General features: G+C 42.1%; 2 protein-coding genes across 4 annotated transcripts in view; one reads left to right on the top strand and one right to left on the bottom strand.

The window, feature by feature from the left end:
- The first annotated feature begins 201 nt into the window (after nt 1-201).
- The window catches only part of LOC126579900 (uncharacterized), a 109,113-nt gene continuing 82,716 nt past the window's right edge, over nt 202-26,598 (top strand). For all 3 annotated transcript variants that reach the window (XM_050243615.1, XM_050243616.1, XM_050243613.1), the window contains exon 1: nt 202-903. The gene's annotated coding sequence lies outside the window, so the exon portion shown is untranslated. The remainder of the gene's footprint in view (nt 904-26,598) is intronic.
- On the bottom strand, nt 7,483-18,337 carry LOC126579902 (uncharacterized). The gene is made up of 2 exons (XM_050243619.1): nt 18,001-18,337; nt 7,483-9,215 (listed from the first exon to the last, which is right to left on the bottom strand). Coding segments are annotated over exons 1-2 (1,518 nt in total). The 5' UTR covers nt 18,003-18,337; the 3' UTR covers nt 7,483-7,699.

The following is a 26,598-nucleotide window of genomic DNA, read 5'->3' as shown; positions in this document are numbered from 1 at the left end:
ACTCCTTTATGCCCGTTGAATCGCGATCCAACAACGGCACGGCAGCGGCACCATCCGTGTACGATCAATAGTGCTCGAGAGGTGTTTCGTGTCGCGTACCTTGTGTTGCCGTGATCCTGCTCAATACCTCATGTGTGTGTGGTTTTCTCACTGAACACTCAAGAAAGCGGAGATTTTTCTTGCACAGGGAAAAGTGAGAAACTAGTCCGGGAACATTATTGCTGTGTTACGCGTGAGGCGCTAGCGGATCGTCGTGCGTGCTAAAACAGGTGATCGTTAAAGTGTTTTGTGTGCGCTGGTTCGGACTACACGCTACGCGATAAGGCTCCTGGCTAGTGTGGAGCGTGGCGCTACCGCCTTCACAACAGCATGGCCTTGGGTCGCGGTGCCGGATCGAAAATCGGAAAGTTGAGGTCACCAGCGTGTTAAGGCGCTGGGCGCAAGCGGGCCGAGCGGAGCGAAGTGTTAATTACGAAAAAAAACCCGGGCGCACAAAAAATGGGTCCGTGAGAGTGTATGTGCGCGCGCGTGTCGGTGTCGGTGTAAGTGTGCGCAGAGAATAAGAGGGAGGAAAGAAATATAAAAAGAAATAAAAGCAAAGATGAACGAGAGCGATCGGAAGTAGTTCATTTTGCGTTTCCTTTCCTTTCTGCGCCAATCATCCTTGTTCACGTCGGTCCGATTCCGGCCATCATTCAAAAAGCGGGGGAGCGCGGTCAGCTTCCACGCCTACGCCTCCGCCTCCTGCACCGATCAGCCAAACGTCAAGAATCGTCAGTCAAACCAGCAGCGCAACTCGCTCGCATCAGCAACGCATCGATTATCGTTGGCGTGCGGCGACCGCGAGGATACAGCAACGCTGCCACCGCGCTGGAAACGGAGGATATTATGCCGGCTTCGAAGGTAAGTGCCACCCTCCCATCACACCCTTCCGATTAATGCGGGATCGGTGTAAATTGAGGCCAATTGAGGAATTTCCACTGTCCTGTGTGCATGCAGGCCTGCCACGCTAAAAGGGCATCAAGATCAAGCAGGGTCTGGGCCACACTCTCTCACATACACATGCACATGCACGTTTGGTTGGTGGTCTTCCAGCCCTTCTCATGCGCTGGTGACATTCTAAATCGATTGGTAGAACGTTCACAGCCCCTGAAATGGATGGATCGGGGGTGCGAGCCGACGAGATACGGGCAAAACCCGTTGAACGCCAGCCTCCTTTCCCGATCTCGCGTTGAAGTGGGTGGGTGGGGAGGGGGGGAGGGAGGTTCGAAAGGAAAATGGAGAGAGGGGACGTCTCTCGAGTGCCCTTTGCTGTTGCCCTTTTTAGGGGTTTGCTGCGTTGCTTTTATGCGCTGCCTCCTACTATGTAGCAACCCCCCCCCCCCCCCTCGGATGTGTTGCTGCTAAAACTCACGGCCCGCGGGCAGCATGTGGCCCGCCAAACTATTTTGTGCGGCCCGCGGCCACATCCGCGGAATATTTTTTAGATGTTTTTGGTCATTAATTGTATGATTTTTGTAGTTTTTTTATGCGCAAGCTGGAGTCCCTGGGGCAGGAGGAAATGCCTGTTCCCTCTACTGTTTATACTCTATCTTCCTCTATCTTTCTAATATATACGGCTCCGTCCGTAAGATACCAACTAAAAAAAAATGCGCAAGCTGGAATTTAAGATTTGTCTTACATCGAAAAATTGAATAAAGAAAAAAATTCTCAACATTTTAACATTCACCACATAATGGCGCGGCCCGCGGACTCGCGGATTCCTTAAACTGCGGCCCGCTGCTTTGCTGATACTGTCCTCTGCGGTCCGCGTCCCTATATGAGGCCCCTGCCCTAGATGAATGGTACGCTCCGGGTTCGATCACGCTCTCAACCGGGCGCGTCTTCTGTTGTGGGGCTTAAGCCCTCCACACAATTGGATGTGGCTCGTGTAGAAGCTGAGATTGTTCGAGAAAGGCCTGACTGCGAGGGAGTGAGAGTTGTCCCGCTGAATGTCGCGAATTTTTGGCAAATCTATCAAAGTTCTCCTCTCCCTATCGTTAAGGCGCGCGCCATATAGTAACATACGCCATGTTCCAGTCCGCATTCAGTGTGTGGAGGGCTTTTTTCTTTTCTCTTCTCATTTTTCTATCCGGAATCGATCTCATGCGCCCGCGGAGTATCGCGAGAAATATCGCGCACGCGCGCGTATGTGTAGCAAACCCTGTTAAGCTGTGAGGCCACTATAGCAACACTTTCACAGTTTCCGACAGATTTTCATTGACTGTCGTTTGGTGACTTGCGAAACTTTACTTTATAAACGATGGTCCACGATAAAAAAAAACATGTTTTCAACTTCTACTTAACGGTAGCTCTTAGCGGCCTAAAGTTGCTATCGTCGCCGTATCGCACACCCTTAGCTCATCATGGCTTTGCACCAGACTGCCTGTGATCGCCTAATCTCGTTTGTGGTTTTCGTGTGTTTTACTGTTGCTGCTGCTGTTGCTGCTGTTGCTGTGATGATGCTCTACGGTACCTCCTCCTCATTCATGCATCGCCTCCCACTTCCTCCGTTCCGCGACACCCGCTCCGACGATTACTGCCTCACACGATCGCACGAAGGGATCAACGCGCCCATTTTGCTCCATTTGATGGCTCTTCTCGTTTCTTTTGGGCCCACTGTTTTCGACCAGTATGTCGCTATGTGAGTCTGCGTGTGTGTTTGTGTGGGCAATGGCTGAACCAAACCAGACCCGAGACCACCGAGAGGCAGGGACTAGCATCGCCTGCGGGATTTCTGGGATTGGAGTGGAGGCGTTTGTCGTTCGTACCCGGAAAAGAGGTTTTACCACTCAGAGCAGGTAAACCTCGCACTGTTGAAGGGTACTTGAGCCCTTCGCGCGTTGTGATCTTTCCTTTCACAGCTTCCAGCGCACACTGGGAAAAGGCCAAACGGAGCTGAAAACAGGTTAGTAAATAAAGAGTTGTTTTTTTTCTTTCTTTTGTAATCGGAAACCCCACTTCTAGTCACTTCTAGGGGAGTGGGCGAGGGGGGTGGCTAGACTGTGCCAGACTGGTGGTTATGCTTTGTAAGCATTTTCGTAGTGTTGTTTCGTTGTGCATGATTGAACCGACGCATCGCTCGATCGCACCTTGCGCCTAGCTGCTGACATAACGAACATTCCCAACATGACGATGTATGATTTAAGAGAGAAGGGGTGGGGGGGGGGGGGGTTAGAATCATTCGGGTCGGGAAAATCAATGGCTCATTTGTGGCGATATTTCGTGAAGAAACTATTAAACTTTTTTTTGCTTCATGTGACTGTCATATTAAACTGACAGTTTTCATTTGGTTGTATGTTGGGGTAAGGGTTGTGAAGATTTGTATAAAAACTTTGTACAAGGCATCCATTTTAGGAAGGCGTGTTTTCAAAAATATACTTTTTCCGGTATATTTTTAGGCGTTTGCCGTGTGATGGGTCATCTGAAGTAAGCAAATCAGTAGGTTTTTGTTAGATTGTTAACTTTGTCTAGGTAGCCCCGACGTGGTTTTGCTTAATTTCATTTTTTTCGATTTTTGCCAGATTTTTGAAGTGATTGAAAAAGTGGTGCTTTTTACGGGGCTTAAGAAATTAAGAAATACAAAAACGAAAAAAGGGCAAGATAATAGGGGTCTGTACAAGAACGCGTGCGCACGCAAGAGAAACGGACAAAGAAAAAGACGCAGCGCACAACAAAACATAACACAGTCCTCGATGCCTGCTATCGGTTTTCAGTCGTCGTCGTCGTCGTCGTTTGTACCGTCGCCCAAAGGCTTGCGACGCGTTGCTGGCGGCTGAACAGGAGAAAGTAATTTTATGTTGCATCTAAATATTTATTAACTTCGGGCACGGTGCAGCCTGGTTAGCTTTTGTATGTTTGTTGCGGAGCGTTCCGCTTCTGTGGATGGCTCTCGAGCTCTTCTGTGGCTTTTGGGATTTGGAGAGATAACCAGAGGAAAATGTAAATTTGCCCCCCCCCCCCCCCTGTGCCACCGCATGTAGTGCGCCACCACAGCTTCACAGCAAGGTGAGGAGAAAGATGGACGAACTCTCACTTTCGCTCTGGTCTGGTCTGGGGCTTATTTCGAGCCAAAAAGTGGTTCATAATCGATATTTTGGTTTTGTTTTGTTAGTAACCATTAGACTTATAATTTTTATCTGGATATTATATTAAACTACAACTTTTCAAGAATATTTTGCTCTATTTTGGGGGAATATTTGATAGAAAACTCTATCCATGGCATTATATTTAGGAAGGTGCGCAATCGAAAAGGAACTTTTTCCGGTTGGCCATCATAGCCGCGCAACGGGCTATCTGAATTGGTGACTTCGATTGATAAAAAAAAGAAAATACACAATACTCCTCAAAGGCTCGACATTTGAGGCGCGCCGTCAAGCTAGGGAACACTTGGGCGTGGGCTAATGATGCAATCACGCGTGGATACCGTTCGGTATCGCTGATCGATCCCGAATTTTCAAATCGAAAAAAAAATCATCGTGAGCTGATCTCAACGTGCTCTCCCTCAGCTCACACCGGCTGGTGATCGCTTAAAACAATCCCGATCAGCATGAGACAGGATGAATTATGATTCCCTCCTCCGTCTAGCTCTCTACACCCACGGCCCATGGCTCGAACTTTGGCCACACTAATTCGGACGCACTAGTCTCTAATTGGTGCTAATTGGCCCCAATCCAAACCCCCCAGTGGACCCTTACCAAACTTTCTCCTCCATCCCCTCGCGCTAGTATAATGGTGGGGGGGGGGGGAGGCAAAATCTGGAGCGATTTCGCGCAGACGGTGGAGAGCGCGGCCACCGATAAGCCACTTACTTATCGAGCCACCAGTGAACGGTAGTGCGCGCGCGCGCCCCACTTCCGGTCCGGTGGCGGCTCTATTGCACGTTGGATTGTACTTGAAACGGTTCGAAACTGTCATCAGGCAGATGAGAGCCCGCTTTCACAACCACCGGGCCAGGCCAGACCACCCCCGCGGGAGGCCACCAGCTGTTTGGTGCTTATCTGTGGCGTCTGCCGGACGCGTGTGTGTGTATGTGTGTGTAGATGCACACGCACGAACGCATCCGAGAGTCGAATCGAACTGGAACACTTTCTACTTGGTACATTTGACCACCGAGGTCGTTGGTATGGGCCTGGGGCTGGGCATGTGCTCTTGAGCTGCTGCTGGTTGGTTGTGTTTATGTTAGTCGGAAATCAATTCCAGCTGACAATCTCCCTAGGAATATCATTAATTGTCTTTTTTTAAACATATTTAGGGGTGCTTTAGGGTGCAATGGTCGCAGAACATCAAAATCAAATCAAAGCTAAAGCGGCCCATAGACGCTCAACTTTATTTGTCAATGTTTTTAATGCAAAAATTGCATCGCACTGTCATTTTATTTTTATTCCTCGTATTTGGGCAACATTGGACTAATCCTTAATGTTTCATCAATCAGGGCCACAGGCGCATCGTGTTCGTCGCTGTGGCACACAGACGACGCCAATATTCAGCCTCCTCAATATATTTTCAGCTGGCTGAAAATCTTCAACTTTTTTGACACAAGCTTCAAATAGCCCACACACGATAAATATATTGGTGTCAATCGACTTGCATGCAAGAGTTGACAAATAAAGTTGATCGTCTATGGGCCGCTTAAGAGAAGCATCTACAAAATTACTCAATTGTGCAACGAAGGCCGCAAAAATCTATTATATCGATTAGGGACAGCCAGAATGTTGTAAAAGTAACGTCAAATTCTACTAAATCGCAACTGAAAATCAATTCCCCTTTTGGGTCTCCCAGTTTGCAAGGACACCAGCGCCATGTTTTTGCATAAAAATTCATACAAAATTCTATCGCAAACGATTGATTAACTTTAATTTAACTCCAATGCACCAGTAGAACCTCCTGCAACTAGCAAGACTCGCCATGGCATGTCAGGGGGTTAACCTCAATCGTGCATTGTTCAGTTCTACAGCAGATGAATTCTTCTGATATTTTATAGAGTGAGCCGCACAAGTTGACCTTCGTTTTCTAAGATGATCTCATAGGTGAGATACAATTTGCACAAGCCTATTTAGTACGTTTTAGAGCTGAATGCCTTTTCAAAAATGTTTTTGATTAGCAAAATTATTATTTTGCAATAAAATATTTATGTTAGCTAAAACATTCGATAAATATTGACTAATTTAATAAGTGCGTCTATAAAAACTTGACAGTGCATAAATCGCAGGCCGGAAATCATGATATTTCAATTGAACTGACTGTTTTGGTTTTGGAAGAAAAGCTAGAACCGTGAGTGCAGCTATGGAAAGTTGATAGAGTCTCTTGGTATATCTTTCTATTTTTAGGATATTTTTCTGTAGTTTAAATTTTTTCGTTTGTTTTGGATATATTTTATCTATTTTATCTATTGTAGTTGTGAATATATTTCATTTCATTCTCGGATCTTTGCAAAATTGTGCATAGTTTTGTTCTAGCGGCCTCGTTACAAGCGCAAAAATTGGGGGCCCCGTTTTCATAATGTACCCAGGGGGCCCCCAAAAAGGCTAAAGACGGCCCTGCACATGGCATAAAATTTAGGAGTGCATGTCTGCAAACATCTGCACTTCTTTCGCGGCGCTAGCCCATCGTAGCTGCGTGATGGGTGATCTGAAATGTACAAATCAATATTCTTTTCATGAGATGATAGCCGAAGCTGCCTGGAGTCCGTGCTGCTGCTTTCACTGTCGCGAAGTTCGCGATTCCGCTGCGGCTGCTAGTATTTCGGCCGGAATATGGTGTGGTGGCCGTCGGGCTTCTGCTTCACGAGTCACGGAGTCTGAAGCTCGCGAGGATCGGTCGTCCAATCTGCTGCCATTAAAACCGTACATTTCCGTGTTTTCGAGTGGAGCCATGTCGGCCGGAACGTCAACTCCCAACTATAAGCCGCTGTTGTTGTTGTTGTTGTTGGAAGCATTGAATTGACCTTCTTTGCTTGGCAGCTTGAAATCAAAGGCCGAAAACACAGTCAGCTTTGGGGCAATTTGGTTTGGGCAATTTGTTAAAATATCAAACGAATACCGCCGCCCTCCTTCTGTCCGTCCAGCCGATCAAAGCCACCGAATGAAACCCCGTGACCGGCCAGGCGTGGAGCAGATAGACGGACAGAATACAAACCAAAAAAAACCCTTCCGCGGTCCCCGGCCCAACTCTTGACCTTGGGCCGTGGCCGTCTTTCGGTACGGGTGGTGCGCAATCCACCGCGCGATTGTTGTCATCACTCTTGGGGTGCGTGCGTGTATGTGTGTGAAGTGGAGGCATCGCGATCACATCAGCTCCTCCTCGAGGTCACCGTGTGCAGTCGAGTTAATGAGCCGACCCGGCGGAGTAAGTTTTAAAAAAGATAACTTTATTCTACTGCCGCTCGGAACAGACTGATCAAACTCTTTTCTGCAAGATCGAACGATGCTTCGCACAGCCACCCGACACGATCGCGCAGCAATCTGGGTCACACGGCAATCTGCTGATGCAGTGTTGACACGATGCTGTTCTGCTGACGCTATGTTGATGCGATGCCTCTCTGATGTGCTTATGTTGATGCGATGCCACCCAGATGCGCTATGTTGATGCGATGCTGATGCCCTGATGTTTATCTTATCTCTTCGTTGTGTTAACTCTTCCCCTCTTGGTGGCTTTGTCCTCAAAGCTCTCGAAGTGGTGTTGGCGTGCCCAAGTATGCCTCGAGTTCTCTTCTTCGTTCGTCAGTAAGTACTTGTGCCGTTGCTTGCATTGGGATTACAGTTGCAGTATGCATGGTAATTGCAATTCTTCTGCGGTGCCAAATTACGAGTGCAACGATGATCACGATAATCATGGGCATAACTGCTATGCCTCCAAAGATCGTTAGATGCGGCCATTGGATGCTATTGTTTTGCAAATGAATCATATCTAACTCTTTTCTCGTCTCCAGATGTGCTTGGTGTAGATAATCCAAACTGACGTTAAGCAGCCCCTTATTTTGTTTTATGACTATCCCATCTAACTGTAGGGGAATTGGCTTTACGGGGAGATGCTGTACTCCATTGGATATTATGGATTTGTTCACCAATAGCTGACAGTTTTCATAAGTGAAGAGAAAGGATCCTGTCAGATTTCTATCTGCAATTCCGCAATTGGTAATCAGTTCAAAATTGCTCACTGTATTCATGAGGATATGATTATTGTCGATGTTTACAATTTCTTCGGCTATGGGGTTGCTGATATAATCACAATCTGCGGTAAGACCTTTAAGGAGGTTTGGGGCACATGTAGAAGTATCTATCTTTACAGCGTCCTTCTTGTAGATAGTGAGATCTAATGTCTTCACTATGTAACATTCGGCGGCGTTTACTAAAAACATTATTTCGGGCAGGTGCAGGATTGTATGGTTGCTCTGCACAATCGGGAACACGAGCGTTTTTGTGAAGTTACGAGGGTCTACTTTCGGCATCTTGATTAGCAGGGCGAGTTCATGCGCGTTCGATGTTATGGTAACAGAAGCGAATGATAGAGCTTCAGCGATTGAGTTTGTTTTTATGTGTTCCTGATCTAAGTCATGCAGCAATATTGCTAGCTCCTCTTGACTTAATATATTTTTGTTAAAAATGCCTGATTTACCTAGTGCTACCGTTTCAACTATACTCTCTAGATATCTTGCAAAATGATTAATATGTAAGTATACATTTACTGCACTTAATTCTTTCGAATGCTTGTTGGAAATATTTAGAGCTTGCGTGGTTTTATGCAAGGCCTCTTGAATTTTTAAGTTAAGGTCAAAATTAAACGTTACCTGAATGTTGTTATTCTTAACAAGATCATTTATGGAATTGTTGATCATTCTTAGATCGTTAGCGTCTGGGTTTCCAGCTATAAATTTCCAAACTGTCCCTACTGTATCCCAGCGTTTCGATCTTCTGTTCTGCAGGTAATTTATCGATTGATGGATTTCATCCATTCGCTCACCTATGATAGCCGTGAACTGGTTGTATGGTAATTCTTCAAAATCTTCTTCTATCTCTTGCATAGATTGTTTCCATCGTGAGATATTGAAATGATGGATGTAATATTTAGTACCGATCTGGATTCTTCCTATTCCTTTGCTCACTGCTAAGATTGGCTGGTCAATATTGTCTATCTTGATGGTTTGTGCGGTCACAATTGGTAGCAAAACAATGAGCCTGTAACATAGAAAAATTATTTGTAATTAATTATTTGTCATTAGCATTTTTTCTTAAATTAGTTTTATGAATTTTCCTGTTACTGTAGTCAATGACATACGTGTCATGGTCCTCTTTGATTTTAACTATGTTATACCTGCTTTTCCTCTTGCTGGTGGATTTGGTTTTTTCGTACGCGTAGGTGTCTACATCATATTTTATGTATTTCTGGGGTTCTACTTTATTATTTTTTTCTTTATATAATTCAAGAATCTTTTTATTGTTTTTCTCCTTACTTTCTGATATCTCTGCAAAGGTCGCATTTGGATTTGTTTCACCTATATATATGTTTCTAGGCGTGTTTTTGATAAAGGAATGTATTGTGTTATTATAACGGTGTGCTGCCTCTCGCACTAGGTCTACGATTCCTATGTCGGGATTTAACGCTTTATGGCATCTAGCTATCTCTCTTATAGTTGAGTGACACCTTTCTACCTGACCGTTCGTTTCCGAATGATTAACAGGCGTTCGGAATATTTTAACTCCTAAGTTCTTGATTCTCTCCTCTACGATGTTCGATGTAAGCGAACTCTCGTTGTCAATTACGATTTGGGCTGGCAAATCCCAGTCATATAATAATTGTAATAGTACTTCCTTAACGTCACTTATGGCTTTAGATTTAATGGGCCTTATTTTAAGATATTTAGAAAATTTGTCCAGAGAGGACAGGAAAAGACAACTCGCGTTGTACATGAAAATATCAATATGTACGATTTCTCCAGGGTACGTTGGAATTGGGGTTTTTACTGGTATAAATTTCTGGGGGTGCCTTTCGTATTTTTCAGTTTTACATATCTCACATGTTTTAACATATCCTTTAATTGTTTTGCTCATTTTTGGAAAATAAAATTTCTTTAACAACTGTAGCGTGTTTTCATTCGCGTTTCGATGAGCATAATTATGAACGTTCTTAATTTCTTCTAACTGTTGTTCTTCATCACAAAGGTCTTCGACTTTGGTTTGTGTGAATCTAATTTTCATCGATTTGGGATTGTAGAGGGTTTTGTAGACTTGTTGTATTATTCCCATAGTCGGTTCATCTGTTAAAATACCGTTAATAACTCCGGGGTTTAATAATTTTTGAAATTTATCTTTTAAGAATTGAATTGAATAGCTAGGTTCTGTGAATGTATGTCTGTGATGGTTAGTGAAATTTACAACATGCTCGTAGGACGAAGGTTGTCCTATTTGGAAGATTAATTGGTTTTTAAAGACATTAATTGGAGATTCTGTGGAAAGAATGTATCCACTATCGTCGTCTTCTGCTGAATGCATGGTAGGTGTTAATGAGTTAATTTGGATTCTTGAAAGTGCATCCGCTACTACGTTGGCCTTTCCTGGCTTATAGTGCATCTCGTAGTCGTGCTCTTCGAGGAATGATTTCCAACGCTTAAGCTTCGCGTTGTTGTTCTTGGGTGACAACGTGAACGTCAAGGGCATGTGGTCAGTGTAGATTTTCAATTTAGCACCGTATATAAAATTCCTTAGGGTGTTCAATGCCCATACTACCGCTAACATTTCCTTTTCGTTAGTGGCGTAGTTCTCTTCGGTTCTGTCGAGTGTCCTGGAAATAAAGGTTATTGGTCGTTCTCCCTCTTTGAATTGCTGTGAGAGGACTGCACCTATGGCTATGTTTGATGCATCTGTGGTGAGGATAAAAGATTTTTTAAAATCTGGGAAGGCTAAGACATCATCTGAGGATAAAATATCTTTTAATGTTTTAAAAGCGTTGATGCCGTCTTCATCTAATACGATCGGAGTGTTCTTTGATTGGTTTTTAGAGATTTGGCGATGGCCATCTTCCCCTCTTAAGAGTTTTGTAAGCGGTTTTGCGATTTTCGCATAATCCTTCACAAAACGTCTGTAATAGCCGGACAATCCTAAAAAGGCTCGCAATTCTTTAAGATTGCGTGGTTGCGGGTATTTTTGAATACACTCAACTTTTTTCGGGTTTGGTTTCAATCCTTCGTTTGAAACAATGAATCCAAGAAATTCAACTTCAGTTTTTATAAATTCTGATTTATCTGGTTGAATTTTAAAATTCGCTTTCCTAAGTGTGTTTAATACCGTTTTCAAATTTTCCAAGTGTTCGTCAATATTTTTTCCGAAAATTATAATGTCATCAATATAGACATGACAAATCTTTCCAATATGATCTCTTAATATGTCATCCATAACTCTTTGAAAAATTGCTGGTGCATTTTTCAATCCGAAGGGTAAACGAACGAATTCGTATTTCCCGTTATTGACAGAAAATGCTGTTTTTTCGATGTCTTGTTCTTTCATTGGTACTTGATGGAAACCTGATGCTAGGTCCAATGTACTGAAAAATGAGTTTTCTCCTAAATTTGCCAATATCGTAGCCGTATCCGGTATTGGATATTTGTCGCTAATTGTTTTGGCGTTCAGTTTCCTATAGTCCATTACCATCCTGTGCTTTACCTCGTTTGAAGCGTCCATCTTTTTGGGAACAATCCAAACTGGTGAGTTATAAGGGGATCGCGATGGTCGAATAATACCATCGTTAAGCAATTTTTCGATTTGTCTATTTACTTCTGTCCTTAGTGCTTGAGGATACGCATAAGTTTTACTGTAGACTGCTTCCTCATCAGTGGTTCTAATATCTGCTTTAACTTTCGTTGTAAACGGAAGTTTTTCATCGGGAGGTTGGAATAAATCTTGGTAATTTTTCAATACTGCTTCTAATTTTCCTTTTTGCGTTCCATCGAGATGGAGTTAATAATCTTACGCAGTGGTTGGGTTAAGTTCCAAACGTAGACTAATTTATTCATCGAAAGTGGATGCAATCCTATCCTTGCACGCGTTGCACCCAACTGTTTACAGTACCGGTTTCTAATGACATCTGTGAGGTGCTAACTCCTCCCCCTCTAGATAACTTTGTCCACACAGTTTTAAATTTTTTGGACGACGAGAGGAATTTCTGTGTATTCTGCTTTTTCTTCCTGAGGCTTAGGGTATTCCGCTTCTGATGACTTGGGCTTTTCTACTGTAACATTTACAGTGGTTTTTATGTGTCTACTCCGAAGGTATATTATTATTATTGCTGCTCCTCTTACTAAAAAGGTTGTCGTTCCGAAGAGTCCAACAGGCATATTAATTTTCCAATTTAGTGAATGATTTTGAATGTGCAACGGATCTATCTTTCGTCTGTGCAGACGTGTCAAAAAAATTTTCATATGCGGCAGTTGGATTGAAATTTTTTTGATGGCGTGTAATCCTGTTGTCGGGTTAAATGATGGTATTGATAGCTGTACTTCATCGTTGTTCCGTTCCGTCAAATCCTTTGAGATGTTATTTTGACTCATTACAGTGTGAAGTAACTTCCATGTTGCCTTCGTTAATTAAGATGCATCCGTTAGCAATTTCTGTAATTCCTTGTTTCGTCGAATATGCCTTTTCATACGTAGAGTTGGAATGATTGTTTCTTATCAAGCCATTGATACAATCGTTTGTATGTTGGAGTTGCATATTATCGCATGAATATTCCTTATTTCTTTGTGTGCGCTGTCCAAGTACATCAAAAATGTGTGATTCGTTTTTACGATGTAGTTTGTTTGTAACTGGATGCGTTTTTCACAATTTATAATTGAATCAACGTACAGATAATCATATACTGCTGTTGTGGTCCAAGGTACTTTTAGCATGTAAACAACGTGTGTTTCGTTTAGCATTGCCTGAGCTTTCGATTGCATGAGCAATTGCTCCTGAGATGGAACGTAGATATCATTTTTTCATCTTTACCTTCTTACAATCAATGGTTTAATTTTATAAAAACTATCATATAATGTTCTGTTCTTTTGCAAAATAACATCAAATGGTGGATTATCGTAAGGATAAGCTTTTACCTCTTCTTTTATCAGCCTAAGGTTAATTGGGAAAATTATTCTGATATACCCTGTTGTAATTTTGGCCTTTCCTAGGGGTTCAATGACTACTGGGTTCTTTGTTAAATCATGTATGTGTGTTGTAGCCCCAATGCACGTTAGCAAGAAAGCTAACATGAAATGTACAATGAAGGAGCTTATTACTTGTCCTTATTCTTTTTTGTGAATTTTATGAATTTTTGTTCAATGCTAATATTGGCTGAACTCTATCGCCTATCCTGATGTTTTGTGCAATAACAGAATGGAATTTCTGTAACAAATTAGAGTTAATTATAATCAATTATTCGTTTGTTTTGTTCTTCCTTAAATTGGTCTTATGGATTTTCCTGTTGCTATGGTCGATGACATACGTGTCATGATCCTCCTTAATCTGTACTATTTTATATCTACTTTCCCTTTTGTTGGTTGACTTTGTTTTCTCATACGCATAGGAGTTTACATCATATTTCTCATATTTTTGAGAATCTACTTTGTTATTCTTTTCTTGATATAATTTGAGGATTTTCTCATTATTCTTCTCCTTGTTTTCTGCAATCTCAGCAAATGTTGCATGGGGTCCTACTTCGCCTAAGTATATATTTTTAGGTGTATTTTTAATAAATGAATGTATTGTGTTGTTATACCTGTGAGTTGCTTCTTGCACTAAACTTACTATTCCTATGTCTGGGTTTAATGCTTTGTAGCATCTGGCTATTTCCCTGAGAGTCGAATGACATCTCTCTATCTGTCCATTTGTTTCTGAATGATTGACAGGAGTTTTAAATATGTGGACTCCTAAGTTTTTAATACTCTGTTCTACAATATTCGATGTGAAGGAACTTTCGTTGTCTATAACAATGTGTGCTGGTAAATCCCAGTCGTAGAGTAGTTGTAGCAATACATCTTTTATGTCGCATATAGCCTTTGATTTGATAGGTCGTATTTTAAGATACTTGGAGAATTTGTCTAATGACGAAATAAACAAATAATTCGCATTATATATGAAAATGTCAATGTGTATCATTTCTCCTGGGTAGGAAGGTATTGGTGTTTTAACTGGAATAAACTTTTGTGGATGTCTTTCATATTTTTCTGTTTTGCACGTCTCGCAAGTTTTGACGTATTCTTTTACGAGTTTGCTCATTTTAGGAAAATAGAATTTTTTTATTAATTGCATCGTATTTTCTTTTGCGTTGCGATGAGCGTAATTGTGGATATTTTTTATTTCTTCTCGTTGATCTTCTTCATCTATTAAATCATGAACTTTTTTCTGTGTAAACCTTATCTTCATTGTTTTTGGATTATATATTGTTTTGTAAATTTGTTGGATTATTAACATGGTTGGTTCATTTGTCAATATCCCGTTTGTGACTTCAGGATTTAGGAATTTTTGAAACTTTTCTTTTAAAAAGTTTATGGAGAAGTTGGGTTCTATGAAGATGTGCCTGTGATATTTTGAAAAGATTACCACATGCTCATAGGATGAGAGTTGGCCTATTTCAAAAATCAGTTGGTTTCTGAAAACATTTAGTGGGGATTCCGTAGACAGAATATAAAAGTTATCGTCACTATCAGCAGAGTGTGCTGTAGAAGTTAAGGAATTTATCTGGATTCGGGAAAGAGCATCTGCTACTTGATTTGATTTTCCTTTCTTGTAAATGATTTCATGATCATGCTCTTCAATATACGCTTTCCAGCGTTTGAGTTTTGTGTTCACGTTTTTCGGTGAAATTGCGTATGTCAGTGGCATATGGTCTGTATAAATGAGAACTTTAGCGCCATAAATGAAATTTCTAAATACATTCAAAGCCCAAACTATTGCGAGCATTTCTTTTTCATTTGTAGCGTAATTTTCCTCAGTTTTCGAAAGGGACTTTGAGATGAATGAGATGGGTCTTTCTCCGTGACTCGTGCTTTGTGAAAGAACAGCTCCTAATGCTTGATTAGATGCATCAGTGTTTAAGATAAATGGTTTTGAAAAGTCTGGAAAAATGAGGACATCTTCTGAACATAGAATTTCTTTGAGAGTCTGAAAAGCTAGAAGAGCATATTCATCCAAATTAATATTAATCTTTTTTGATTCATTTTTGCTCAGGTGACCTTCTTTTCCTCTTAACATATTGGTTAAAGGTTTTGCTAGGGCAGCATATCCTTTAATAAATCGTCGATAATATCCGGAAAGTCCTAGAAATGATCTTAGTTCCTTAATATTTGATGGTTTAGGATAATTCTTAATAGCTTCTACTTTTTTTGGATTTGGTTTAAGCCCATTTTGAGTTACTATGAATCCTAAAAACTCTACTTCTTTTTTACAAAATTCTGATTTATCAGGTTGAATACAAAAATTTGCGTTTTTTAATGTATTTAGAACAGTCTCTAAATTAAGCAAGTGTTGTTCAAAGGTTTCGCCAAGAACAATGATATCATCAATATACACATGGCATATTGTTCCTATATGGTCTCGTAGTACGTCGTCCATGACGCGTTGAAATATACTTGGGCCATTTTTTAATCCAAAGGGTAGTCTAACAAATTCATATTTTCCGTTATTGATTGAGAAAGCCGTTTTCTCTATATCGCTTTCTGCCATTGGTATTTGATGAAATCCTGAAGCTAAATCGAGGGTGGTGAAATATTTGCTGTTTCCTAAATTTGCTAAAACTGTTGATGTATCTGGGATGGGGTATTTGTCGCTGATCGTCTTACTGTTTAGTTTCCTATAGTCCATAACAACCCGATATTTGTTTGTTTTTGAGGCATCCTGTTTCTTCTTTACTACCCATATTGGTGAATTATAGGGTGATTTCGATGGACGAATGATTCCGTCTTTCAGTAATGTGGAAATTTGAGTTTCTACCTCCTGTTTCAAAGATTGAGGGTATGGATACAATTTAGAATAGACTGGTGTGTTATCTGTGGTCCTTACCTCTGCCTGTATTCGAGTTGTAAATGGTAATCTATTATCTGGTGGGTTAAATAGGATTTTGAATTTGTCTAAAATGTTACCAAGCATTTTCTGTTGGATTTCTGTTAAATGATCATCTCTGACTACAATTTTGTTTACTTGCTGTAAACTGTATTGATGTAGAGGTATGATATGTGTGTCATCAATGATTAATTGTTTTTTAGGAATGTCTATGACGGCTCTTAATTCCTCAAGAGTGTCATAGCCTATTATCGCATCGAATGACTTAATGTTCTCCATGTGAAAAAATTTAACGTCTATATTTGAGTATGGCCTGAAAAATTTAGCCGAGGAAAATTTGTTGATAACTATGTCGCCTCCAGCTGAAGAAACCGTAAATGGTTTTTGCACATCGTGTGCTATTTTAGTATGTTTTGGTACAATGAAATTTTTGTTGGCTCCTGTATCAACAAGAATTTTGAAAGGTCGGGTGTCGTTACCGTAATATAAAATGTACGGTAGCGACGTCTTCATCCTAAAAAATGGATTTCATCCTCTCCTTCCAACTCACTGTAAGTTTGTTCTTGCCTCTCGATAGTGTTACAATATTTTTCAAAGTTTGAAACATCCGGCTCTAGGTATGGCTGTTGGAAATATTCAGGGTCTTGAATTTCCTCCTGCGTCTGAATATTAAATTGTCTTGCTCTTTTTTCTGGTCTTTCTTGTATTGTTTGTCTCGATCGTAGCGATGGATCTACATCCATTGGTACTTGTTTTTCTACAGCATTTTGGAAGGGGTTCCTAAATTTCTGATGTGTGCCTGTTTGATTTTGGTGCTCTGTATTAGTCAAGGTTTTTTGTGGGTATTTTACCACGTTTGGCGGTGCTGTGGGATATTTAAATGACTGTTCTATTGGTGGATGACTTGCAGTGGGTTTGTTATATGCTCCTGTATAATGATTTTGTTGTTTATGTACGTATTTCTGGCTTAAGGAATTATTCTTTTGTGAATTTAAATGGTCTTTTCTATACTCGAGATTTTGGTATGAAATGCAATAAGAGTATGCTGCAGCCAGCGAATCTAAATTTGCGTTTTTCGCAAATCTGCCTATTTGTCCGTTTAATCCTTTAATGAAAGCATCGATTGCCTTTTTGTTGAAAAATTTTAGCATAGCCTTAGCGGCGTCCGCTTTCGAATAGTCTGGGTCTGTGGCTATGCTATTTGATATGTGGGATAACAGCTCACAAACCTCATTATAATAGTCATCTAATGACTTTCCTCGTTGCGAACAATTGGACAGTTGTTGGTCCAATGTTATTAGATCTCTTTTTTCACCGTAATAAGTGATTAACGTTTCTTTAATGGCGAGCCAGTTGTAATTAACGTTGGAATTAACTAAAGCGTTGTTCGCTTCTCCCTTAATTTTTCTCCTGATGGTTTTACAAACCATATAAAATTGGTTTCTATGCTGTGCTGTACTACTCGTTGTAGGTCTAAACAGCGAAACTAACTCGTCGGCATCTCTTAAAAAGGAATAGAGTTCCTTTGGATCGCCGTGGAACGTTGGTAGTTCCTTAACAATGTCTGGGATTTTTTCCGTCAATGAACTTGCCATTGTCCGGCCCTGAGAGTCTGTTAAATATAAAGGTGGATCGGAGTAGTCCGGTTCTGCTGGTACTGCAGCGACAGTCGCATTCCTATTGCTATTTTCCACTGCAGTTAATCTTTGAATAATTTCCTGTAGTTGTTGTTCCATTTTTAGATTGAGGTGTGTCGACTCTAATTTCTCTATTAATTCCTCAATTTTTTCAAAAATAAATCTAATAATAACTTTTTAATAAGAGAAAAATAATTTTTTACAAAAATAATCTGTGCGCTTTTTTTTCACTGCACTGTACACTGTGTGTGTCACCGTACCTTATGTGCTGACTTTTTACCGTTAGCGTATATACTTACATATACTTACAAAAACAAATTTGTCATCGTCGACAATATGGACCGAATGCGTCTTCCAAACCGTCCCGGTGCGATGGCGGTGTTCCCTTTTTTAACGGGTCTTCTTTCAGTCGCTAATACTCGGGGGCCCTTCGCACTGTTACCTATAAGGTGGTAAGGAATGGTTTCGTGAATATTTTTTTCATGAAGTGGTACCAGATTTGTTACAATCTGGATTCCCTGTTGGTCACAACACTCTATTGGAGTGATCCAAATGCTTCACTTTTGCAAAAAATTTTTTCACTATTTGCGCCTCAGGTCCCTATTCGGGCGCCAGTTAATAATCTTACGCAGTGGTTGGGTTAAGTTCCAAACGTAGACTAATTTATTCATCGAAAGTGGAGGCAATCCTATCCTTGCACGCGTTGCACCCAACTGTTTACAGTACCGGTTTCTAATGACATCTGTGAGGTGCTAACTATGGTCATTACGTATGATTATTTTATTCACCTCTTGCATTTTGTATTGCAGTAGGGGAATGACGTAATTATTTTCCAAAATTAATTTCTCGTTGGATGTGTCGATTATCGCTTTCAATTGCTTCAATGTATCATGCCCTAAAATTGCATCAAATGTTTTTAATTCCTTCATATGAAAGAATTTTATTAAAAGATTGGAATGTGGTGCAAATAGTTTACCACTGGAATATTTTTCAATTTTTATGTCTCCACCGACGGAGGAAACATAAAAAGGTTTCTCAACATTATGAGAAATGTTGGCAAAACGGGGATGAATAAAATTTTTGCTAGCTCCTGTATCTATTAAGATTTTCAACGGTTTTTCGGCCTTACCGTAGAATAGGAAATACGGTAAGGTGCAGTTTACCCTAAAAAATTTAGTTCTGTATTTCCTTCGACGGCGTACATACCTTGTTCTTGTTGTTCGACACAGTGAAGGTACCTTTCGTCAATAGGGGGAGGATCCATTTGTTCATTATCCTGGTAGTATTCCTGTTCTTGTTGTTCATCGTAATATGGATACCCCTCGTCAATGGGTGGATGATCCATCTGGTTGTTCAGCTGGTAGTGTTTTTGACCACCTGTTTCTATATTAAAAAGCCTTTGTCTTTTTAGTGGATTTACCTGAGCGGAGGTTTGCGGTCTGTTGCCGTAATTGACCTGCTTAGACCTTATGGAGTGGTCAACATCCATCGGTTCCGGTTTCTGAAACTGATTATTTTGTGGGAATTTGTTCTGTTGATGTTGCTGTGGGAACGGTTTCTGTTGTTGGAAAGGGTTTGGGTAATAGGGTTTCTGTTGGAAGGTTTGATGGGGGTTGTAGTTATAATTGTTGTTGTTATAGAATGGTTTGTGATTTTGCGGTGCATACCGTGGTTGTTCGAATTTTGGTTTCATGAATCGCGGTGGTACCTTGGGAGGACCCTGTGGTATCAAGTTTCGTGGCGCGGTGTTTGGTTCGGTATGCCTTGGACGCGTCATCATTTTTCGGCACTCTACATTTTGGAAGGCGATGCAATAACTATATGCACCAGCCAGTGACGTTGGTTCATAGTTCCTAATGAACCTATAAATGTCACCATCCAAACCTCTAATGAACGCATCGATGGCTTTCTTGTTGTACGTTTCAATAAGAGCCTTCGCAGCCTCTGGGTGTGCAAACCTTTCGTCTGTTTTTATTTGGTTTGCCACTAGTGACAGTAAGCGGTTCACTTCGTCATAATAAATTTCCAGCGAGCGACCCTTCTGCTGGACTGTCATCAACTGATAGTCCAACGTTTCCAAATCTCTCTTCTCTCCGTAGTAGGTTAGGAGAGTCTTTTTGATTACATTCCAGTTTATGCCTACATTTGAAGCTACTAACGCGTCGTTAGCTTCACCTCGAATCTTTCTTCTGATGGTTTTACAAACCATGTGAAACTTGTTCTGCGCTTCTACACTATGCGCTGATGTTGTCTGGTACAGTTTAATTAGACTGTCGACATCACTAAGCCAGTTGTTAAGTTCACGCGGGTCTCCCGTGAACTGTGGCAAGTCTTTAATCAGATCCGGAATTTTTTCAAAGGATTCTGTGCTCACTGCAGTACCGTCTGCTTTTGTGAAAAACAGCGGGGGATCGCTGTAATCTGGCAGCGCTGGTGGAGCGGTGAACGCCTCCAATGCAGCCAGCCTGCTCAAAATTCCCTCAACTACTGTTTGTGCCATCGTTGGTGTTTTGATTTGAAGATTCTTAAATTGGTTAATTATTTGATCCAGCCTCGGAGGTTCGTTCACGATGTTAGTATTTAATATTTTTCACTGTTCGCACGTTTCGCGATAAATTATAACTTTCACTTTCACTGTTTGTCGTAACGACGACGTTTCGATAGCTCTTTGCTACTTTAATATATTGGTTTTCTTACCGGTCACTGTTGTACCTTGCGTTTACTTACAGAATATTCGAGGACATTACGGTGAAAACCATAATTTGCTGGAGGGGCGTTGTCCTGTATATCTCCGGTTGCCTGGTGGGATCCCTGCTTGTAGATTCGTTCTGTCGCTCCCTGTGTGATGGCGGTGTTCCCTTTTTCGGCGTGACTTCTAACAGTAGCCGAGACTCGGGGGCTCTTTCACACTGCTGCCGGTGGCGGTTACGATCAGTTCTGCACTTTGCTTTCACTAGACGGGGTGATTCCACTCTGACGTGTCACCACTCGTTTGCACTTTATGCTGGGTAAATCACTCTAACGTGTTACCTCTTGCTGGCACTAGTTGAAAACACTGTACTCTACATATGAGGGTCCCTATTCGGGCGCCAGTTAATGAGCCGACCCGGCGGAGTAAGTTTTAAAAAAGATAACTTTATTCTACTGCCGCTCGGAACAGACTGATCAAACTCTTTTCTGCAAGATCGAACGATGCTTCGCACAGCCACCCGACACGATCGCGCAGCAATCTGGGTCACACGGCAATCTGCTGATGCAGTGTTGACACGATGCTGTTCTGCTGACGCTATGTTGATGCGATGCCTCTCTGATGTGCTTATGTTGATGCGATGCCACCCAGATGCGCTATGTTGATGCGATGCTGATGCCCTGATGTTTATCTTATCTCTTCGTTGTGTTAACTGTCGTGTGAAGGAAAGAGTCCGGTTGCCTAGATTGAATCGACTACTTGGATCGTTTTTACAACGGCGTGCGGCGTACACCCGCGCGTCTGTGTCCGAAGTTGGTGCTGGTGCATCCTTCACGTGAACGCCATCCGCTGGCCAAGGATATCCAGGCAGAGTCCCAACACAAGAAAAAAAAGTTAATAGTAAAAACTAGCTGCTTTACCCGATTTCATACGGGTACACAGAGTAGTTTCTTTTCATTGGTTTTTCTTATCATATTTCTAGCACGATATCGTTTGTAAAATCTATCACGTCTATTAGTTTGAGTTTTATCTTGAGCACGCGCAGGTTGTAGAAGATGATGAGCAAAACGAGAAGAGTAAAAATAATGAATTGATTTTGCTGAGTTATGATCATAAACAACAGTCAGTCCACGGTTGACTCGCAACAAATCCCTCTTTTGTGCAATACGCCAGTAAACATCGTTAAAAACAACTATGAAATGGTCAAGCTGGATTCGATATCATGTGTTAAATACCGGTGTTAATTAAAATCTTGTTGTTAACGTGAAAGCTACGCTCTGCATTTCCAAACTCAGCATTGCCGAGAACATAAATGGTACTTCCTGCTTTCATTTGATGGAATAGCCATGCATGCTGACGATGCAATGATTTGTGCCTTTGCCCTCTATATTCAAATTTGATCAATCCTGCTGAGAGGAATAGGCACGCACATTGTGCAGCATATTCAACGAAGTTGATTTTGACACATCTTTCATAAATTGCGGTCGATTTTTACATCCCAATGGAATCAAACACGTATAATGTTGAATATCTTCTGATTTAGCTATTTTTTACTTCTCATCTACGATCAAACTGTAATCAACCAATCCCAGGGTTTCTCAAGATCGTTCCTTTTTTTATTTGAAATAGTGCAATATCATAATGATAGTACCATTTTGTTTGAATGAGCAATTTCTTTCTGTAATGAACCATTTTGCAATATCTTAAAGTCGCATAGTCCAAGTATCTGGAAGGGATTTTTTATTTATAAGATGTGGTACTTACTTTCGATTACAAAAAACGTCTTATTACTTACGGTACGATCGAATAGATTCACCTAACCTAGCTAACCGATAGCAACCGAGCTCCTCACACCATTAGCAACAACAATGGACCTCACAAATGGTCCCCCCTCCCAAATCTCACGTCAACCCAATTGCTGTGACTCACTATGGATCCATTGGTCAATCCCCAGTCAATTTGCGTCCGCAGTAGGCGGCTGAGGTCTTGAGGGCAGGGATTTCTGAAGGGAATTTGTAGCGGCTTCAGTGGCTTCGTGTGACGGGACGTGGGAGGAAACGGGAGGGCGAGACCATGTGCTGGCCATATGCATCGCACACGAGGTCAAATGGTCAAACGCCTCTGCCACATGTCTGCCACACGCATTCAGGCGAGCCCGAGTAGATATCCCTGAAGCTTTTCGTTCATCAGATCTTCTTACCAAAAACCCAGCAAAAAGCTGCCGGGAGGGTGTCTTCAGTGTTCCCTTTTACCGACTCGTTCCGGCGCATCTTTCGCTTCCATGGACTGCTGCGACTACCTGAAGCTCGTCGAACCTCGCAGCTAATTTGCGGACTCGGAGCATCGTTTCAAAAACAAGAAAGGTAACAAAGCAGAACACAAACAAAGAAACAACAAAAACAGAAAAAACAAGGAAGCAGAGCGAAAAGCGATCCAAGAAAAGCAGCCACATCACGTCTCTCTCTCTCTCTCTCTCTCTCTCTCTCTCTCTCTCTCTCTCTCTCTCTCTCTGTTTCTCTCTCTCTCTCTCTCTCTCTCTCTCCTTCCCTCCCTCGTGTGTGTGTGTGTGTTGGGGACGGTCTGATCCGGTCTAGGAACCGCCTGGGGCGAATAGACAATCGAAATTTTGAAAAATTGTCCTTTTAACATTCACCCCCCCCCCCCCCCCCTCATCTCTTCGGTACTCCTCCTCGTGAGATGGTTTACGTACTGGGAACGCTATAAATACCGGATAAATTAAAATCCCTCCCGAAACCATTTTTTTGTTGCGGGGGCACATACTTTCAACTCCATCGTTTGGGGGGGGGGGGGGGGGGGGATTAAAGAAGGGGGGAGACCAGCCACCAGATACACCAGAACCCACCGAACGAACTCGGTAGGTGACGGCGGAGTTCGATAGATTTCCACCAAAGTTCATTTGGTGGACAGCCACCACCCAGTCACCCAAGTGGGGGGATCTATTTCCTTAGCAGCGCAGCACCTGTATAGCTCGTAAAGCAACCTCTCAGCACCCCCCGCCCCACCCTCCCCCTTCCCATGCCACGTACAACAGAACATTGGGTCCCGTGCGGAGGAATGGCCGCGGGGCGAGCGGTGGAGCTTGTCACTTCCTTCTGTTGGCGCCGCTCGAACGCACCAAGCGATACGTCGTGCTGCACCCTGAGATCCACGCGGGTGGTGGTACGTGTAACAACCCGGGTATTAATTAATTTTGATCAGAAACGTATCAAAGAAAGGAAGGTGAGTACGGGAGGCGGGGCGCGGTAGTTGCTGTGCTGTAATTGGGGGGGGGGGGGGGGGGGGGCGGGAGGAGTGGTAGTGGACAGCTGGTTTCGGTTTTATTCGCTTCCCGCTTCGCACTATCTGGGCTGAATTCCCTGGACTGAAGAGAACGAAAAAGAGAGCCTCGGGAGGGTCGCGGGGAGGGGGGGGGGGCGGCTCAATTGGCAATTTGGTCAAACGATCTGGTCTGGCTGTGTTCAGGCTTGCTTGTTTTTTGCTGTGCTTATCCCACTTCGCCTCTTGTGCCTCCCCCCCCCCCCTCCTACTCATCCCACTCCACAGTTTCCTCTTCATTTTGGAATGCTGTAATTTGTAGCGCACGCACCCGGGGTAAGGGGGGATTGTTGAGTGGCTAGCCTGCTTCGGCCATTCGAGCACCGGTGAAGCCGGTCTGTCTGCCCCCTCCACCTAGGGGCGATGTTTTCAACACCCATTTTCCGTTCGCAGCCGGTTACGGTATGGCGATATAGCAAGTAGACTAAGGAAGGGGAGGTTCGCTCTATTTCATTCATTAAACACCATTAATGCAATGATTCCATTTATCCCGCAAGTCAGCTGCTGCTGGCGGCGGCGGCCGGAAGCCGGGCAGAGATCTGTTCTCGACATTCTTTCCACCAATCGCACCCTTCACGAATGCACTCTCTTCCTCTTTCTTTCGTTCTCCCTCTCTCTCTCTCTCTCTCTCTCTCTTTCATGGCTTTTTTTCCATTTCATTTCTTTATTTTTCACTTGCCAGTCCATGTTGGCTGATGCTTTCAACGCACACCTCCACCAGCGACGCGTCGATTTCACAGTCGTATTAAGGGGGGACTTCGGAATTTAATTTTTATTTGTGACACATGTTTTTAACATTTTTCTCTGAAAACTGATCCTTTCAAGAGTATTGTGTAAAAGATTTGGATCAATCGAGGAAAAACTGACAAAGATACAGATTTTTGAAAATCCGCGTTTCATACAAAGCTCCATGCAGCCCGCTACTTTGAAGAGCGTTCCCAAAACCAACGTTTTCAAAGTCGGTGCCCATCGTACCGTAAAAACTACTGGGCCGATCGTTTTGAAATTTTTTACACATAATCTGTACACTTTTTGCCAGGTAACCCCGTCGAGATATCATTAAAATTGTTTATACGTTTTTTTTTAAACAAATCTGTAAAGTTCGTTGTTTATGGCAGAATCGCAAAAACATCACTTATTCAACTTCAAAAATCTGCCAAAAATCGAAAAATTGGAATATCAACAAAAACTCTCCGAGGTTACCTAGATAAACTTATAATCTTTCTAACTAATATCGATTTGTATTTTTCTGATGACCCGTCACGCAGCTACTATGGGCACCAGAAAAATTATCTTTTCGAAGACACGACTGTCTAAATTTGATGGCATGGATTAATTTTTCAATGAATGATGCTCAAAACAATACCAAATATTCTCCAAAAGTTGTAGATTATAATGTCATTTACTTGAAAAAATATAGCTGAATGGTTACGACACAAAAAATCGTTAAAAACGGGCCATTTTTTGGCCCGAAAATACGGAAGTCCCCCTTAATGGAACGGATGTTTCTCGCCACCCATGCGTTCCCTTGTTGCTAATCACTTCGTTCCCTGTGTGAAGCATGCAAAAGCCTCTCCAAATGGTATCATCAATCGTTTACGAAGTGTTTTTCGGTCAATTGAATCTCTTATCCCTCATCGGATCTTTGTATGCGCGCGTATACAATTTGGTTCGAAAATTTGGTAAAAGACTAAAATGCCCCGCCAGCCAAAATGAGTTCCCAACTCGCCCAATCTCGAACATCACGGAAATGCTCCTGGAGTTCGAGATTGGGCGAGTTTGACATATTGGGTTTGGAGCAGTGAACGTTCGAGATTGGGCAAGTTTAAAACAACAGGGTATAAACGCAACTTTTGAAAAAACGGTTGAAACAGCTCGACTTTTTAAAAAAATTGTAAAAAAGAAAAAAGCTATTCCCGTCAACTTTGAAGCTCGACGGTTCTCTTTCTCTTTCTGTCTTCCTCACCCCTCCCTCCGCTCTAGCTCTAGTCCGTTCTCGTTTCGTCGTCGTGGTATGTCGTGATTTGTGGTTGTCTGAGTTGTGTGTATGTGGATGAAGGATTGTGAATGATGAGACGTGATGTGAAAGAGATGATAGGATTTGGGATGGGAAAGTCGAACACGCTACGCACTGTACTAAATGATTTATTGAAAATCAGTTGATCACAAACGCTACATCAATACAGCTAACCGTGATCGTGCGTTGTGACAAAAAAGTGCATGTTTTTTTTATGTTCATAATGTCATCGAGACTTCTTCAACGTGTTCATAATGAATTACACGGATTTTAATGGAAAACCAACAATTTGCCGAACAAAAAATTGCGTGTCACGTATCACGGGCGTATAGGCAACCGCGCACACGATCATACCGCACAACGGCTGCATCGTGCAGATCAATTGCACCAAAAATGCATCAAATATTGACCCCACAAGGTGGAATGTGAGCATGGAAGTGGTATTGATTATTCTTTTAGCAATTAAAATTGTGGTTGAATCAAGCCCTTGTTACCTTGTCGCAGGTATTAATCATGAAAACTACTTCAACACAAGTTTTGGCCAATCGCTGGCCACAATGTGCAACTGGATTGATGCACTTTGTGTGTCATCTTTCTTGTGCAGCAAAGGTAAAAGAGCTAGCAACGAATGTACTGTATTATATTCTAAAACTTATCGTGGCATTTGCCACGAATACGACAGATGAACATGCGACGATTTATGCACAAATATCAGCCGTTCGTGAGCATGTTTTTCATCAATTAAAATGCTGCCGATCTTGTCACGAAGCAGGATACGAAAGCAGATGTAATACCGCGATTTGAGTTTCCTTTTTCCCAATAATTCTCGCGTTTTACAGGTACAAGAATGCTTCC

Source organism: Anopheles aquasalis, chromosome Y, assembly GCF_943734665.1.
Source record: "Anopheles aquasalis chromosome Y, idAnoAquaMG_Q_19, whole genome shotgun sequence".
NCBI classification, from domain to species: Eukaryota; Metazoa; Arthropoda; class Insecta; order Diptera; family Culicidae; genus Anopheles; species Anopheles aquasalis.
This window is presented reverse-complemented; position numbering and strand designations above follow the sequence as displayed.